At 39.0% G+C, this 18,356-nt stretch overlaps 1 protein-coding gene across 1 annotated transcript in view; it reads left to right on the top strand.

Moving 5' to 3' along the window:
- The first annotated feature begins 725 nt into the window (after positions 1-725).
- Positions 726-18,356, top strand: part of LEKR1 (leucine, glutamate and lysine rich 1) — a 189,455-nt gene continuing 171,824 nt past the window's right edge. Inside the window, exons 1-3 of the mRNA XM_046659844.1 lie at positions 726-834; positions 3,666-3,755; positions 15,800-16,020. Of these exons, the coding sequence (XP_046515800.1) occupies positions 3,708-3,755; positions 15,800-16,020 (269 nt within the window). The 5' untranslated portion in view covers positions 726-834; positions 3,666-3,707. The remainder of the gene's footprint in view (positions 835-3,665; positions 3,756-15,799; positions 16,021-18,356) is intronic.

The following is an 18,356-nucleotide window of genomic DNA, read 5'->3' as shown; positions in this document are numbered from 1 at the left end:
GCTAGTGAGCTGTGAAATGTTTTGTTCCTTGGAAGAGCTGCATTTTCGACCTCACATAATCCTCAAAAAGGAGATATCTGGGCTATGAATGAGTCACTTGCAAATCATACCAATGGCTGCCCCTGCCTGGGGTAGTCACAAAGCATCACCCACCTTGGGATGCAGTGCTTGTGGCGTAGTACGTCATCAATAAATATCTGCTTTATGAATGAAGGAAAGCTAGTCATGTGTAAGGGTTGGAAGCCTTCTATAAATAAACAAATTGTGGACAAGCTATCTCAAGGTACTTTTTTAACTAAGTCCTCCATCTTGACTACTTTTGGACTAGAATGAAAATTTTACCAACGCCTTCCCAATTAATTTGCCCTGGCTGGAATGACCGAGAGCAGAGCTCCCCTACCGGCATCTCTCCTCTTCGCGCTCAAGAAGAGTAACTGCCCACTGCTGCGTGCGGCACACTGGCCTACAGCCAGTACAGACGGTAGACGGACTTGGGCCTCCACCCCAGGCAGCATTTCCCTCCCACCCGCCGCAGGCCTGGGGACGTCTCCCTACACCCAGCAGTCGCTACCACGACTCCAGCACGCCCTCCCCGCCTCGCCTCCGTGCCCATTCCCCCGTCTCCCAGCACCCCGCGTAAGACGCACCCTTCCCTCCGATCCCCGCCACAAGCTTTTCCGCTTCGGCCAGGCGAGCCAGGTCGGGGGTCCGGCTTCCGCGTCAGCGAGTGGCGTGGGCTGTGACGTCACTGCGCCCTGACGTCAGGCCGACGTGCGGCATGGTCTCCCGGGAGACCGGGGAAGCCGTTTCGCCCCCGGCGGAGTCGAAGCCTAGGTGAGACAGTGAATGGCTTCCGTGGGCCCCGGATGACCCGGTCCCCCGAGGCGCGGTGGCGGCGCGGAGGCGAGAGGTCCGGACAGCTGAGCCGGCGCCGCGCCCCTGCCCGTCCCCGAGCGCGCGCGGCCCGGCGCCCTCCTCTTCCCGGAGCGCGCGGCTCGGGCACCCCGCACCCTGCCTCCTCCTGCCCCGCGGGTCCCAAGGGGACGGATTAGAGGGGGGCAGCTTTGAAAACCCTCCCGGCAGTTCTGTCTGGCCGTGCAGTTGGCTTCCATCTGGAAGATCCTGCCGCTTCCGGAAAGCCTGAGGACGTGCGCTTCCGCGCTCCCCTGACCCTGACCGGCTGGCCGTGGGTGACTCACGCCAGGGCCGCTGTTCTCGGAAGGGCCTGGGCGCCGAGCGTGAGTGAGTGGCCCGGCGTGACTCTGGTGTGCGGAAGGGCATCGGAAGTTAACAATCAGGGACGTGCCTGTGTTTCTCACACCTCGTCCTCGTGATGCTGTTAGCAGGTTCACAAATACCTGCTCAGCTGCTGCCACTTGTCACGACACCTCCTGCCGAAGGGCGCTGTACACGTGGTAATGTGACAGAAGAAAAGAGACTCATTTGATAAAACACGGAAAGTAATATAAGGGAAATTAAAAATTAACTTTTTTCCTGTTGCCAAAAGGGAAAGAGATCTTTCCCCGCCCTTTCTTGAGAAAGCTCATCCTTGTGAATGCTTCCCCTATTCCTTTGATATGTATGCAAATCTTTTAAAAGACCTAGAATGTATTTCCTGGAGGACCTGAGAGCCATTTCTTTAAAATGCGAACGGCAAGGAAGATAGCGCCCGTCTCTCCATATCACTGGAGGTTGAGCCTAAGCGCCTCACTTCCAATAGCCAAGTGCTTTGTCTTTGAGCTATGTATTCTTTAGAACAAACGCAATTAGCTAGCACAAATGGCTACTTAGATTACCAGGTGAATTTAAAACGAACCGTGAGTGTATAGCAAGCTGTGTTGAGAACAAGTTGCCAATTATCTTGAGAAAATATATGTAATAGATTGTATCTGCTTGGCTGTATAAAGACTGGGATCTCTTTCTTTGTAATCTCATTAGCCAATTGGCTGTAATGTGCATCACAATCAAGTTAAATGCTTATTCTATAATAAAACTATTTTCTTTCTGCATTGTGGAGAGATTTTTCTGGGTTGGCAGGATATTTTATTTTTAATTTTTCCTCAATAATCGGAACCTGCCAGTTCTTCCTCTTTGGTATAGTAAGGCCATAAGTTGGAATAGGTTTATAGACAGTGAAGATAGTAAATAAAAACTCCTCTGCTGGTGCCTTGTTTATATTGCCACTAGGTCCATGCTCCCAAGTAATTTTATGGATGCAATTTTAAAAGGAGATTTAGTTGGTAATTTAGGAAAAATTCTACTCCCAATAGGGTTTAATTAAGATGATGCTATCTTATTTTACTGATGGTGAGTCCATTGTAAAATGGCAGAAATGAGAATAATGAGCCTTCTGTGAATAATGAGCTCTTGCCACATCACCATGACAGTCTGCCAAACAGCAGGTTATTATGTACTTGACCGTGTGGGCCTGTGTTAACTGTGCTAGTTAACTCTACCGAACACACACACACCACACTGTGTTATGTTTATATGGGAAGACAGCTCATTAGTTATTTGTTTTAAACATCAGCTCGTTAAAACAAGAGGCACTGTGCTAACAAGATGGGGAACCCTCTCTTCCACCAGTGGTTGCACAATTGAAAAACATACTGCCACTACAGGAATTTTTGTCAACTACAGTTTCCCTGCCACCTTGCCAAGGCTGAGGTTGCCGTTTTGGATACAGCTCTATGCCTCTCGAGGCTCTCTTTGTCAAAATCCTGCCCTGATCAGAAGTAAACAACCTCAGGAAGCCTTCACTAATTCCCCACTCCCATCAGAAAGATAAGGCATTTTTCCTTCCTGAACTCCTAGATTGTTTGTGGCCCCCAGGCCTTCTCCTTGCTGTGGAACTCTGCCTGTGTCATCTTACTCTGCTGCCTGCCTTTCACCCCTTGCTCCTTAGATATATATAAATGACTCTCACCCATGAAGCTGGGCTGTCTGTTCTTTCTCATGTTTGGGAAAGAGTTAAAAAAACAAAAAGAATTCCAAGTGCTCCTCTATTCATCTTGTGTGGTTTTATGAAAGTAGTGATAGAGTTTTATATTGAAGTGTTTTATCAGAAAATGAAAATCTATTAAAAGTGAAATATCTGCATAAAAGTTATGTAAATATCCGTCTTAGGTAAAATTGATGCTTGGCTTCTCAGGCCGTGACAACTCTTTCGTTCAGTGCCTGCATATCATATTTAATCTGATAACTAAATATTTTTTTCTGTAGTTCATCATTTAAACTAACATTCATGTCACAATTGTTTTCCTTCTCTGCTTAACTAAAATTTTTCTAGACGCTTTTCAGAAAAACTTGTCTTTTTAAAATAATTGAAATAAATGGGTGTTTAAAATTTTAAGTGATCTTTATTCCGTATTTGCAAAACAAATCATTAGTAGTAAACCACTATAGAAATTACAATTAGACTGTAAAGTTCTGAAGAAAGGAAATATCATTTCTAAGTCAGTGGTCTCTCTCTGTGCATCCTTCCTGTTCTGTTGGCCTAACAGCTGAGAAAATTCCAGGTGTACCTTAACATTGAGTTGATGAAACAAGCATTTGTTGAAAGAGTTATCACTATTCATCCCCAAGTATTCCCAGGATTTTATATCTTTTAATTTGAATTTTCTTCAAATTACTTCAGTTCTGACTATTTCCATCAATGTTTTTAGATTATTTTACTCCAGAGCTCCCTCAGTATATTTGGGGAAATTATGGATCGTCACATTCCCATGCATGCATTACCCGAAGAAATCCAAAAGGTATGATACTATATTGTGTTACTACAGCAAAACATTAGCAGGATCTTAACAGACCCCTCTAAAACCTGGGGGAGTAAATTCAGAGGTTTTGTATTTATTTTGGTCAGGGGATCTGCAGTGGGTTGGTGGAGCTGGGAAGAGAATAATCATAATGGTTAGAACTGTAGAATTCAATTCAGTGCAAAGAGGGTTTGACCCATGAAAGAAGACAGATATAATCATTCCAGCACAGTATTGACCAGGTGTTTGTGTAGCACTTATGAGAAGAGGGCCCCAGGAAATGTCCAAATATTATATTTACGTATTTTTCTAGCAGCTTTTCAGAAAAAAACTTTTTTTTAAACTGAAATAAATGGGTCTGTTTAGAATTTTCAGTCATCCTTATTCTGTAATTGCAAAACAAATAATTAGTAGTAAATCACTACAGAAATTACAGTTAGTTTGTAACTTTATGTGATGTAAATTTTCAAGTCTCTCTCTCTGTAGGAGTCTGTTTCAATTTCACCTTAATTCTTGCCACTTACTGTGCACCAGGCACTGTTTTGAGCCCTTTCACATATATCCACTCATTTAATCTGGTTAACAAGCAATTCTTCACAGTTTCTATGCTGCTCTGCTTCCTGTTAGTTCATATCTGTCTGCAGGCGAAACGTTTCTCCTGTGTTTAGTTTGGCAATGCTTACACTGTTAACAGTGTAATTTAAAAAATACTTCTTTGAGGGGCCGGCCCTATGGCGAGTGGTTAAGTTCACGCCCTCCACTTTGGCAGCACAGGGTTTCTCTGGTTTGGATCCTGGGCACAGATGTGGCACTGCTTATCAGACCATGTTGATGCGGCGTCCCACACAGCACAACCAGAAGGACCTACAACTAGAATATACAACTATGTCCTGGGAGGCTTTGGGGAGAAGAAGAAGGAAAAAAAAATGATTGGCAACAGATGTTAGCTCAGGTGCCAATCTTAAAAATAAAATCTCTTTGAAACTGATTGAAAAACTGTGAATTAAAACCTCAAACCTTAGCTATCATTAGTCATTTAGGCTCTTCACTATATCTACAGTCAACTCTTACTAACCACCAATCTGTTACTTTTTAATTAAATATTTCAGTCAACTCTCAGATATGCTTTTATCCTCTGTGCGTCTTCTTTTGGGCTGCCTATTAGCATTAATCATGCCATTGATTGAACTTGATGCTTACTGTTACTGTATATTCTTCAAATTTATGTAAACTGCAACCTAGTAGGAACTGGAGGGAAGTTCAGTTACCAGAAAGAAACCATTGGGTTCAATTCGCTTTACTTTTTAAGTTAGGCGTAAGAGATGGTAAGCACAGAGAGAGCTCTGCTGTGCTCTGCTTACCTGAGAAGTGGTGCTTGTCTGTGTCTGAAGACATGGAGCATCCTCCTTCTCTCCCTCACCTGAGTTCCTTTCATATACTAGCCTCATGTGGTGGAGATTAGAAGAAGAAAACCATCTGCAAGACACTCCTCTTACTTCAGACCCCAAACCTCTGTAGGGAAGAGAATGTATTGTGGCATGAAAAAATAACTCTGAAAAACAGTGTGTGATTTAAATGTCATATGAGATGGTCTTTTCTCTGAGAATGGAGAAGGTAAGGAGAGGAATCCCTGAGTATTCGGATGGTCAGTGGAGGAGCTTTATGCATGAGATAGAACTGGAATTGGCCCTTGAAGGGTGAGTGTTTCTGTAGACACCCAGGGAACAGAGCATCCTAGGCCAAGGGAACAGAAGTTCACTGGTGAGAAAAAGCTGGCCAACTTAGAGAATGTTTAACAATGTAAATGTTTTGAATACATGAAAGAGTATGTATGTATCTTGACAAGGTTTTTATGAGAGTTGTAGAATGTTTTTTCTCATGTTTAAGGTACTTTATAAGTAAATTGTTTAAAAAGGCTAAAACCAAGCATTTCATAAATGTACAGTTATATTCTCAAAGCAGGAGTGTCAGGCAGCTGTCCATACACTGCAGAGAAGCGGGGAAGCCAGGAGAGGCTGGTGCGGCCTGCAGCCCTCGTCCTGCCAAATGTTTAGATGTAAAGTGCAGCTGTGCACTTGCTCAGACCCACGGTATATACATTTATACAGCAAATATTTATTGAGTGTCTGTTACGTGCCAGACACTGTTCTGGGTACTTGATTATAAAACAACCAAAATGTGTACGTGCTACGTGCATCCCGCAGCCTGTTACAGCACAGTCTGAGAACAAGTCAGTTACTTGTTTTCCATAACTTCTTACCTGTGTTTGATTCTTCTAGATTGTCCCCGATGTAAACTTGGAGTTGCCTAGTGATCAGGCAGTATATCTATTTAGTCAGCTTGCAGACATCATTCTATACAGAATCGTGTTAGATAGATAGATAGCTTATAATGGCAATAGAAGTATTTCAGATTAGAACCATTTCATTATTAAGATGAAGAAAACAAATCTTTTTTTTTTTCATAATGGCTTGGAAATTGTGCTCCATTTCTTTATTGGATAAAAAAGGACATGAGGGGGATGGATCAGTGTATAGTGACAGAGAGGTCTTTCAAAGGCTTTTTTCTTCTTCTTCTTCTTCTAACTTTTCATTAGTTTCTATGCTGGCTCTTCTTTCTAGAGAAACCCATGTTGTGTTTCCTTTTTTCTTCTGTGTGTAGGCCAGGCAGTTAGTGTAGAAAGCAAGGAAGAGAAGGGAAGGGGAGCCTTTCCTCTTTATTTCTTTCCGTACTTTTGCCGTGTGATATGGAAATGGGATGGTTGATAAATTACATGATAGATAATGTGATAAAGAATGTGGAAATGACTGTAGTACACTGTACTATTAATAGCAAAATAGGTAATAGTAGAAAGAATTGCAAGAAAAAGTAAAGGTGGTGGGCGAGATGGCACCAAAGGGAAAGTGTGGGGAAGAATGCTGATGATAATAAGCTATAGTCAGAGAATCGTTGCCTAATCAGAAGGCTAAGATTGTTAAATCTTCTGCCCTAGGTCTCATCTTCTTAGGAATCTTAGGGAAGAAAGGATGAGATAATCTTTTCACTCCCATTCCTAGATCTTTTGGCTTTTTATCACAATTTCTGACTGAGCATAAAATCCATGTCAGACTTCCATCTGCCCAAGTGGCAGAAAATGTACAACAGGCCCATGGGCTGGACAGCAAGACCACGCTCCTCCCCTTTGTCTGCTGCTAGACTCTACAGTGTGCTTCTGTAGGTACTCAGACCGTGTCCCTAAGTCTGCTCTCTCTCTAGACTGAGCTGCCTCCTACCTGTCTCTGACCTCCAATAAGCAACAGCTTTGCTAGAATTTTCATCCAGCATTCTGAAAGCAGAATGCGCTTGTAATGATAGTACAGTTCTGTGTTTAGGATTTTATTGCCAAAATTTAAAACTAAAACAACACTTACAGATCAGCAAAGTAATAATTCTATATCTCTTCCCCTCCTGAATGTCAACCCGTTTTAGAGACATATGGGGTCCTCTTTTAGAAAAAAACAATGAGCAGCTTTCTTCTTGCTGTTTTTGCTAGGGAACATACGCAGAAGTCAAAACACTGCAACAAACTAGTGGAAAAATCAGTTATTTTGCAAAAGTAAAACTGATCTCTTGTTTTTGTAAATGGTGACAAAATGATCGCTTGTAATAGGATTTTAGCTTCAGGAGATATTTATTACCACAGGACACAAACTAAAATAAAGAGACCGGAGTTGTTTATTTTACAAAACAGAAGCGGCAGTGCAAGGGCTGAAGAGCATGGTGTTCTTTCTGGGATAACAATCCCTTTCCCCAGCAGTAACAGCTCATTTTGTCCTGTTTCAGCAAAGTAATTTTAGTACTTTGGAACTTTGAAATTTATTCAGAATAACAGTTTTATATTTCCAAGCACAAGTTGTCATTGCCAGAAAAAATAAACTTAATTTTCCAGGTCATTTTGGGCCACTGTGGCCAGGGTCAGATTTTGTGTTGAGTTAAAGTAGAGGAAAAGAAAGAGCAAATGGTCATGGAAATGTTAGCACTAGCATCCTAGAGAAGACGTAGTGTGTGTGTGTGGGTGCGGGGGTGTGTGTAACGTTTTTAAGCAATTGCAGTTTTAAAACCTAACGATGCAAGAAAGAAGAAGCTGTGTAATTTTTGGGGAGACCAATCACTTAATATTATTACCCAAGAAATTCATTAGGAAGAAGTTTTTAAAAAAAATATTACTAGGAATCTTGAAAAGTCTGCGTTTGTCACTTTGTAGTCCAAAATACTTTTCCTAGCTGGCCATAGGAGGTCATAGAGTTTACTGAGGTGAGGTTCCCCAGTGGAAAAATAGGTATTGGAGGAAACAGACTTCGGAAGCGTATTTAGATGATATGAGCGTGTCATGTATAATTTATGTACGAAGCCAACGTTTCTTGAAATTGCTCAATAAAATTTCTTTATGGATTAATTTCTGAGACTTTAGTCCCAGATTGATTTTTTTAAAAAAATAATTTTTAAATTAAACTTCTGGGTTCTGACCTACGGCTGAGTGGTTAAGTTCGTGTGCTCTGCATCAACGACCCAGGACGACCCAGGGTTTCGCCACTTTGGATCCTAGCACTGCCCATCAAGCCATGGTGAGGTGGTGTCCACACAGCACAACCAGAAGGACCTACAAGTAGAATATGCAGCTATGTACTGGGGGGCTTTGGGGAGAAGAAGGAAAAAAAAGAAGATTGGCAACAGATGTTAGCTCAGGTGCCAATCTTTAAAAAGTAAATAAAATAAACTTCTTATTTTGAGATCATTGTAGATTTACATGCAGTTGCAAGAAATGATAGATACCAAGAAATCCCACGTACCCTTCCCCTAGCTTTCCCCAGTGGTAGCATCTGCTGAAATTCTACTATAATACTGCACCCAGGATGTTGACATTGATACAGTCAAGATATAGTACAGTTCTGCCACAACAAGGGTTCCTGCCGTGCCCTGTTATAGCGTCATTCACCTCAGCCTCCCCCTTCCCCCACCCACCGCCCCATTCATGACCCTTGGCAACCATTCATCTGGTCTCCAATAGTTTTTTCATTTCAAGAATGTTACATAAATGGAGTCAAGCAATATGTAACCTTTTGGGATTAGTTTTGTCACTCACCGTAGTTCTCTGGAGCTTTATTCAGGTTATTGAATATATTGATAGTTTATTCCTTTTTATTGCTGAGTAGTATTCCATGGTATGAATGTACTACAGTTTGTTTAACCTATTGAAGAACATCTGAGTTTTTTCCAGTTTTTGGCTATTATGTATAAAGCTGCTACAAACATTCGTGTATAGGTTTTTATGTGAACATATGTTTTCATTTTCCTGGGATAAATGCCCAAGAGTGCAGTTGCTAGGTTGTGTGGTAGTTGCATATTTAGTTTTTTAAGACGGTGCCAAACTTTCCAGAGGGCTGCAGCACTTTACCTTCTCCCCAGCAATGTGCGAGTGATCCAGTTTCTCTGCGTCTTTACCAGCATTTAATGTTGTCATTAGTTTTTATTTTGGCTTGTCTCATAGGCGTGCAGTGATATCTCATTGTGGTTTTAATTTGCAATCTCCTGGTGCCTGATGGTGTTGAATATCTTTTCATGTGCTTATTTGGCATCTGTATGTCCTCTTAGGTGAAATGTTTCTTCATGTCTTTTGACTTTTCTAATTGGATTTTTTTACCGTTGTTTTGAGAGTTCTTCATATGATCTAGATACCAGTGCTTTGTCAGATGTGTGGTTTGCAAACGCTTTTTTTCAGTCTGTAGCTTGTCTTTTCAGCCTCTTCCTAGGGTCTTTTGCAGAGCAAAAGTTTTACATTTTGATGAAATCCAGGTTATCAGTTTTCCGTTTATGGATCTTGCTTCTGGTATCAAGTGTGTGAAATCAGCCTAGCTTAGATCCTGAAATTTTTCTCCTAGGTTATTTTCTCAAAAAATCCTACCTTTATGTTTTATAAGTCTATGATCCATTTTGAATTAATTTTGTATGGGGTGTGAGGTGTAGATCGAGGTTCTTTTCCCTTTTTAACCTATGGTTATCCAGTTGTCCAGCACCATTTGTGGAAAAGGCTATCTTTCTTTCATTGATTTTGCTCCTTTGACAAAAATCAGTTTGGCATATTTATGTATATCAATTTCTGAGTTCTGTCCTCTGTTCCATTGATCTCTCTCTGTCCTTCTGCCAATACCACACAGTCTTGATTGCTGTAGCGTTACAGTATGTCTTGAAATCAGGTAAAATCATTCCTCCCACTTTATTCTTCTTTCTCAAGATTCTTTTAGCTCTTCTAGTTCCTTTGCCTTTCTGTATAAATTTGAGAACAATCTTGTCTATATCTAAAAAACATCTTGCTAGAATTTTGATAAGAATTACATTAAGCCTATATATAAACTTGAGGAAAATTGATATCTTTAATATTTTAGTCTTCCAACCCAGAAACACAGTATGTCTCTCCATTTATTTAGATCTACTTTATTTTTCAGCAGCATTTTGTAGTTTTCAGCATACAAGTGCTCTGCATGTTTCATTTGATTTACACCTGTCTCATTTGTTTGAACAATTGTGATTGGAATTGCATTTGTAATTTCATTGCCATGTGTTCACTAGCTGTGTGTAGAAATACGCTGGTTTCTGTCTGTTTATCTTGAATCAGCAACCTTGCTGAACTTCTTAGTTCTAGGAGTTTTATTGTAGATTCCTTGGGATTTTCTATGTAGACAATCATATCATCTCAAATCGGGATAGTTTTATGTCTTCCTTGCTGATATGTATGTCATTTATTTCCTCTTCTTGCCTTATTGCTTTTGCTAGGACTTTCAGCAGTATGTTGAATAAGAGCAGAGAGAGAAGATATCCTTGCTTTGTTCCTGATCTTAGGGTCAAAAGCACTCAATTTTTCACCGTTAAGAATAATGTAGGGGGCCGGCCTCAGGGCTGAGTGGTTAATTTTGTGCACTGCACTTCAGCGGCCGAGAGTTTGCCAGTTTGGATCCTGGGCACGGACCTACACGCTGCTCCTTGAGCCATGTGGTGGCAGCATCCCACATAGAAGAACTAGAATGACTTACAACTAGGATATACACCTATATACTGGGGCTTTGGGGAGAAAAAAAAAGAGGAAGATTGGCCACAGATGTTAGCTCAGGGCCAATCTTCCTCACCAAAAACAAAAAAGAAAGCACACATACCTTAAAACAAAGTATGATGTAGGTGTAGGGATTTTTGTAGGTGCTCTTTATTGGTAGCGTAGTGAATTGACTTATTAGTGAGGAAAGGTCCTGGCTCAAAGTTTTCTCCTGATCTGAATGAAATTCACTAGTTAGACACTCATTGTTTTGAGTAAAGTCATCTTTTTTTAAAGCAAAGCCTCTTAGAAGGGTTAGCATTTTGTACTGCTGTCACTCTTACCTTTGTCTAGTGGTTTTTCTGTTTCTTGCTCCTTATCCAAGCACAGGAATCATCAGATGGGTGGGGGCAGAAAGGAGCAGAGAGCGCCTCCATGGGGCTGTCGGAGGTGACTGAGTGCCTGTCCCGTTGAAGCACAGATAAGAGCTTTGGAATGATCCGAAGCCTAATTTAATCTTTTAAAAAATTTGCATCATTTTTATATTAAATAACTATAATTTAAAAAGTACAAACACTGCATTTGAGAAGTTTGGGTTATAATGTATTTTTAAATGTTTCTGCATTTGTTGATGCCTCGTCCAAAGTACATCCTGCAGACGGCAATTGCCCTGCTAATGACTAACGACAGCCCTTTTGCCCAAGATGACAGCTTGTCCTTACTTCCTTACAAAATGAGCCAGGTCCTCAGAATGAAGCACAAATTACATTTCACAAAAAACAGACAACTTTTACTTACTTCATTTGGGAACATAATTATAGTATTTTGTATCTTTTCAAGTTTCACAGAAATGTCCTAAGTAATTAGCCCATGCAGACACTGAGAATTTGAAAGGGTTATTAAATTTTTTCTGTTGCAGTTTTACTTACAGAAAGCTATTTACAATTTAACAGCATTGAAAACTTTTGCTCAGTAAACTTATTTAACACAGGTCGCCAGTGACTCAGGTTGTACTAGGCGAAGTCTGGAGACTACTCTTGTGGACCTTTTATTTTATAATTTGGTTGTCTTGTTTCCAAGGTCATAATGAATGGCGTGTTTTGGCTTTCTTTGCTGAACTTTAGAAGACTTGTTCTATGAAATCTATTACTTCAGTTATTTCTACTTTCACTCCCCCGCCCTCAATGATTGCTATGGTGGAATAACATTGTAACGGCTTTTACAACTGTAAAGTTTATACCACTCCTGTTTTGTACATCAGGCTGCAAATAAGCTCCACCCAGCAAGAATTTTCTTTAGAACCAGGATGGGGCTCTTTACCAGGAGCAGAGCAGGAACTGTGATTAACAGGCAAAAGGTTAAGGATGAAAGTGCCTTGGAGTAAGCAATACAATTTTCACATTGGTGAGAAGGAACTGAAACTCACAGTGGGCAGAGGGATTGTCAGAAAATACCCGTCTGCTCTGAATTAGCTCAGGGTCTTGGCCTGGGTGAATTATATTTCTGAGGACTGATGGTACCTTTGAGTGGGATTGCACAGCTACCATTGGTGATCTTTGAGGACACGATGTGCAAATGCCATTCCACGTAAAGTGACCAGGGATTATAGATAGTGAACTTAATATCAATCCGAGACAAGATTCTAGAATGTAATATTAAAGGGTGATTTGTGAGAATATATTAGAGAAAACAGTAACCCTTGGGCCAATTTTATGTTCATTGAGAGAACTAGAGGTGGGCCTTGCCATTCCATTCGTGTAGTTACTAGATCCAGGAGCTGCAGTAGGCATAGAATGTATGTATGGACTTTATAAGGGCCTTGGGCAAAATTTCTCATAATATTCCTGAAGATAATAGGAATAAATATAGGCTGGTTATAAAGATAATTGGGTAGGTTAATAAGCCAGTTGAAGGGTTGTACCTGAAATGTACTGAGTAACAGATTGGTATCAACCAAGGAGATAAGACAGGCTATGGCGTTCTATCCTCAACTTTGTCATATTCAACATTTTTAATCAATGAATTAGATGGATAAAACAACTTACAAGGATCAATTTTGAAAAAGACAGAAAGCTTAGAATTTCCTAGATACCAAAGTCAATAACTAAAGGCTGAGTCTAAGACATACATATCTTCATATATATATATATATATGAATCTAAGATTTATATATGTGTGTATATTTATAAAAATATATATTATTTATTTATTTACATTTATAATTCTGCACTTGGATATGAAAAACCAAATGCTCACATAAAAGGATGGGGGTTCTTGGTTTCAAGGAATAGGTAGCTTAAGGAGGAAAAGAGGATAGTGGAGGAAGGTGGGGCAGGGATCCTAAAGGGCAAGTAGGGCACCTAGATCTCAAGAGGGACTGAAGTGAGGAGCGGGAAGGTCGTTGGGTATGGCAGTGACTGGTTCCATTTTCTTCTCTCTTACTCTGAATCCACAGTGTCTTTGTCTTATTTTCCCCCTGTGTGTCTGCCCGTTTTTCCCTCTCATTCCAGTAAGGTGGCTTACTGTATACCTTGCACATGACCGTTCTCCGTTTTGGCTGCCCTAAAGGTGTCCTAAATGCCCAGGTCTTTAACACTTACAGGCCTAGTTGGCTCATCCCAGTTTAGGGCTTGGTTCTTCTGGGTCTGATGTCTAGTCATCATCAGCCAAGGCTATGGTGGATGGGTGGAGGAGGCATGGTTTAGTTACATTACCAAACAGAGCAGCCAGAACTGTGGAAGGTGGATTCTCTAAAAAAGGGGACATAGGTGAGAAGGAATGGATTGGTATATTCAGTGTAATGACAAATAGTTTTGCACTGTGACATTTCTTTAGATAGGGGCTTTATTTAATATAAATGCCAATTAAAGTATATGATAGCAATATGTAATTGTTAAAAACACAAAAGACTATTGTGATCTAAGGTTGCATTAGAAGATATTACTAATGATATTTCCAGTGAGATATTAGAATGAGGGGAGTTTGAGTCCTCTCTTACTCTGTTTTGGTGAGAACCAACCAACCACACTGAAGTATTCAGTACTGGCACCATGCTTTGAAACAGATGGAGAATGCTGAAACAAGTCAGAGAAAATGATCTAACATGAGGAAGAAATTTGAAGCTATGTCACATGGGAAAGAGCTGAAGGCTTTGGAAGTGTTGACCTGGAGAAGAGAAGATATGGAGTTTCCTGAGAGCTGTCTTCAAATATTAGGGGGAGTCTTGGGGTTGTTCCCCATGGTTCTTAGGAGATCTAGGATCAGTGGATGCTCCAGGGACGCAGATTAGGAGTCAGCATGAGAAACAATTTCTTTCATTTTTTTTTTTTTTGAGGAAGATTATCCCTGAGCTAACATCTGCTGCCAATCTTCCTCTTTTTTTGCTGAGGAAGACTGGCCCTGAGCTAACATCCATGCCCACCTTCCTCTACTTTATATGTGGGACACCTACCATAACGTGGCTTGCCCAGCGGTGCCATGTCCACACCTGGGACCCAAACCGATGAGACCCAGGCCGCGGAAGCGGAATGTGTGAACTTCACTGCTGCGCCACTGGGCTGGCCCTGAAAAACAACTTCTTGATAGACAAAACCATCAGAAGGTAGAACAGGCTGTTTTTCAAAGTAGTTTCCCATCATTTGGGATGTTGAAATAGAGTCTGATAGCAATTTATCTAGGATGGAACAGACTCAATGAACCTATCCAGAGTTTGAGCTAGGTATCTTTATGATTTCTTTCAAATCTCTGGTTTTATAAATCTATAAATTTGGTATCAGTGGCATTTAGATGATTGATGTTGTCATTCATCTGTATCCCATAGTATTTTTATGGTTTTTAATTTGAAATTTTTATTATTGAAGTTTAAATGAGCAAAATCTTACTGTCCAAAAATGTATTATTAGTTTGTTTCAACTGACTCTTGTGTGATGCCATTGGTAGGAGATATGGTGGCATCACTCTTAGTTACGAGAGCAGCTTATAGAGTCTTAAGGGAGGTTGCATTAAGAGTAAGTACTCCGGAATAATCCAAGTGTTGCTTTCATTTTAGCACCCTGGAGCAAGTATGTAATGAAGCTGTCTTTCTTCAAGACAAGTGGAAGCTTCTTGAGGAATATTTATATACTTGAGACAGAAAAAAGAATTACCTCTCTCTTGACTTTGCTAAAATTCCATTTTTCACTGCCTCTATGCAGGCCAGAGATATATGAATATTTGATCCGAAGGAAGCACGAGGATTTAGCTGACATACACGTGGTGGATAAATCCCGGGTGGTTATCGGCTACAGGCGTAGGTACTGGTTTTCTATTGACCTGGGTTTCAGGCCAACTTCTCCGTCTAGGGGCTGGTTATTTAACTTCAATAGTCTCCACTTCCCTATCAATAAAATGGGTGTAACCATGCCTCCCTGGGGGAAAAGAACCGATTTAGGGAGAAGAGATTAGGTTCAAAGTGTTTTTCCTATTTGTAGTTTTCTGACAGAATGTTAAATTCTGTAAAAATCTTAATATGTTAAAACTGAACAGGAATTTAGAGTTCATTTGGTCCAAAGCTGTAATTTTATAAATGAGGAAAATAAGATCTGAAAAAGCCAAGAGGCATTTCCAGGATCACAGTGCAGTTGGCAGTGAAAGGCCAGCATTTCTTCTCACTTCATGAAGAACTCTAGAATTGTAAAGATGTTTTTGTCATTTTTAGTTTTATTTTATGGAAAATATTTCAAAAGTCAATCTTCCTTAGAGATACTATGGAGAAATAATTACTCTGAAAGACCCTTTTCTAATTCTAAAATTTTGTGTCATTGTCAATATTGTGCCAGTTTTTAAAATTTTATTCAGATGTAGGTAATGTCATGACTGTTACTCCATAGCATTGTACAATATACATTTACTTCATTTGACAGTATGGTTGCATCTTCAGTTGAACTCTGTTTTTTAGAACTTAAAAAATATCATTTCAGTAAATGTATGTTCTATCTTCTAGATGTCCCCTGAAGAAAAAGTTTGTAAGTACTGTGGAGTCAGCTATCTAATTCTCCATGAGTTTAAGGCTATGGAAGAAAAAGTGAAAGCGATGGAAAAAGAGATGAAATTTTATCAAGGAAGTGTGGAACGTGAAAAGAAACTTCAGGAAAAGCTACAGTTTCTTAGCCAAGATTTTGAACAGTACAAAATTGACAATGAATCCAAAACAGAAAGGTTGGGGTATGTTATTCTTTTCTGTCATTTATTTAATTTGGAAGAAAAGTACAGAAAATAAATAGACTTTGAATGTTTTTTGAGAATTTCTCTATATTAGAGATAATTTACACTTTTATACATTGAGTTTGTTCATTAACTATTGATAATTACTAAATATAATTATTAATTTTAGTTTGACCATTCCTTTGAGACATATATTTACTTTCTGAATAATTAGACACCAATTAATTTCATAATTATAAGTTGAGATGGGTTAAGTTTTATTTTTCCCCAGATATGTATCTTTATTTTACCATTAGGAAGACTTGTCTATAAAAATCAGGTGAATTTTGGTAGTTTTTAATCGTAACATTTGTGGTTTTTTTTTTTTTAAAGATTTTCTTGTTTTCCTTTTTCTCCCCAAGGCCCCCCAGTACATAGTTGTATATTCTTCGTTGTGGGTCCTCCTAGTTGTGGCATGTGGGACGCTGCCTCAGCGTGGTTTGATGAGCAGTGCCATGTCCATGCCCAGGATTCAAACCAACGAAACACTGGGCCGCCTGCAGCGGAGTGCGCAAACTTAACTACTTGGCCACGGGGCCAGCCCCCTAACATTTGTTTTTAAGTGGCCTTGAATATTTAGATTTTTAGAATGAGGTTTTCATGTTTTGAAAAGGATCCCAAAACATTTAAATTGATACATGATTCTAAATCACTGAAATTGGAGTAAAATTATGGAATAGGTTTCTAATACTGTCAAATCTAATTAGCAATTTAGTCTGCCTAAAGACATTTCAGTGAGCTTATAGACACTTCTACAGAAGGGGTTCTGCTGGTATTTTATGGCTTTTCCTCTTTCCTGTGAATGAATATTTATTTCTTCATTTAAAATATCAACAGCTGATGTTAATAAACTTTGAATTAAAGCATTTAATGAATATCATGTCTTTGTAAAAAGAGAAACTTTCTTAAATCTCTTAGGGTTAAGTACTTGTATCAAATTTTATTACAAATTTTTATAATTACATTAAATGCCACTTGGGCCTGATACTTTTTAGTCTTTTACCAAAAAAACTTTGTTATAGTTTCTTGAATTTCAAATCTGAATAATAAAGTATCTCATAATATTTGAGTGGAAAAATAAAAAATTTGAAGTATTCAGTTTAAAATTTTAAATTTGGAGGGTTTTTGCCTGTCAGAGATTCTTTTGCTTGGTATTATTCACACTTTACTTTCTTTAATAAAATATTGTATTATATAAGTAATACATAAACACATTAAATAAAAGAAGTATATAGAAGAAAAGGCAGTGGGTCTCTTTTCATCCTGCTGATTGCTTTCTTCTTACTGAAGATAAAACCACTTTTAATGGTTTGGTGTATATCTTTCTAGATCCTTCATTGTGCCTTTACCTTTACTGAAGATTTTTTTTTAATGTATGTCATGTATTATATATAAGTTATATAATTTTTAAAAATCTTTATCTTTTCATAGACTAGGTTTTTTTTTGTTTTTTTTTTTTGAGGCAGATTAGCCCTGAGCTAACATCTGTGCCCATCTTCCTCTATTTTATGTGGGACGCGTGCCACAGCATGGCTTGACAAGCTGTGCATAGGTCCACACCCGGGATCCGAACAGGCAAACCCTGTGCTCCCGAAGTGGAACGTGCAAACTTAACTGCTGCACCACCAGGCCAGCCCCAATAGACTAGTTTTTAACATAAGCAATACATTAAACACATCATTCTGTGACTTTTGCCACTTAACTATATATATGTTGGAAATTGTTCCTCGTTAATATGTATAGATCTACCCTGTTCTTAACTGCTGCGACATTTTCCTTACTAAGAATATGCCATAATTTACTTAAGCATTTCTTTTTTCAACATTTAGATTATTTCCAATGTTTATTATTACCTATAGTATTTATATTTATGTTCTTGTGTACATATATTTTCCATAGGATAAATTCCTAGAAGTGAAATTGCTAGAAGAAATGAAATGCCAATTTAAAATTTTGATGGATATTATACCAAATTGTCCTTGAGAAGATAGCATTAATTTGTATTTGGCAAATAGTTTATAAAGTGGCCATCTTCCTACAAATTGTTAATATTGGAGTCTTCTTAATTTTTCTCAAATTTTCACTTTTTTCTTGAGTAAAAAAGATTATTTCATTGTTATTTAAATTTTTTCTTTATTGCTAATGAGGTTGAACATTTTTTCATGTTTATTAGACATTTTTATTTCTTCCTCTATTAATTACCTGTTCATATATGTTGTACAAATTTTTACTGGGTTGTTTATTTATAGAAGTTTTTAATATAATATGGACATTATACTTTGTATATATTGCTAATA

The sequence above is a fragment of the Equus quagga genome, chromosome 4 (assembly GCF_021613505.1).
Source record: "Equus quagga isolate Etosha38 chromosome 4, UCLA_HA_Equagga_1.0, whole genome shotgun sequence".
In the NCBI taxonomy this organism is placed as follows: Eukaryota; Metazoa; Chordata; class Mammalia; order Perissodactyla; family Equidae; genus Equus; species Equus quagga.
Note: the sequence above shows the minus strand (reverse complement) of the source record. Positions and strands in the feature narration are given on the sequence as shown.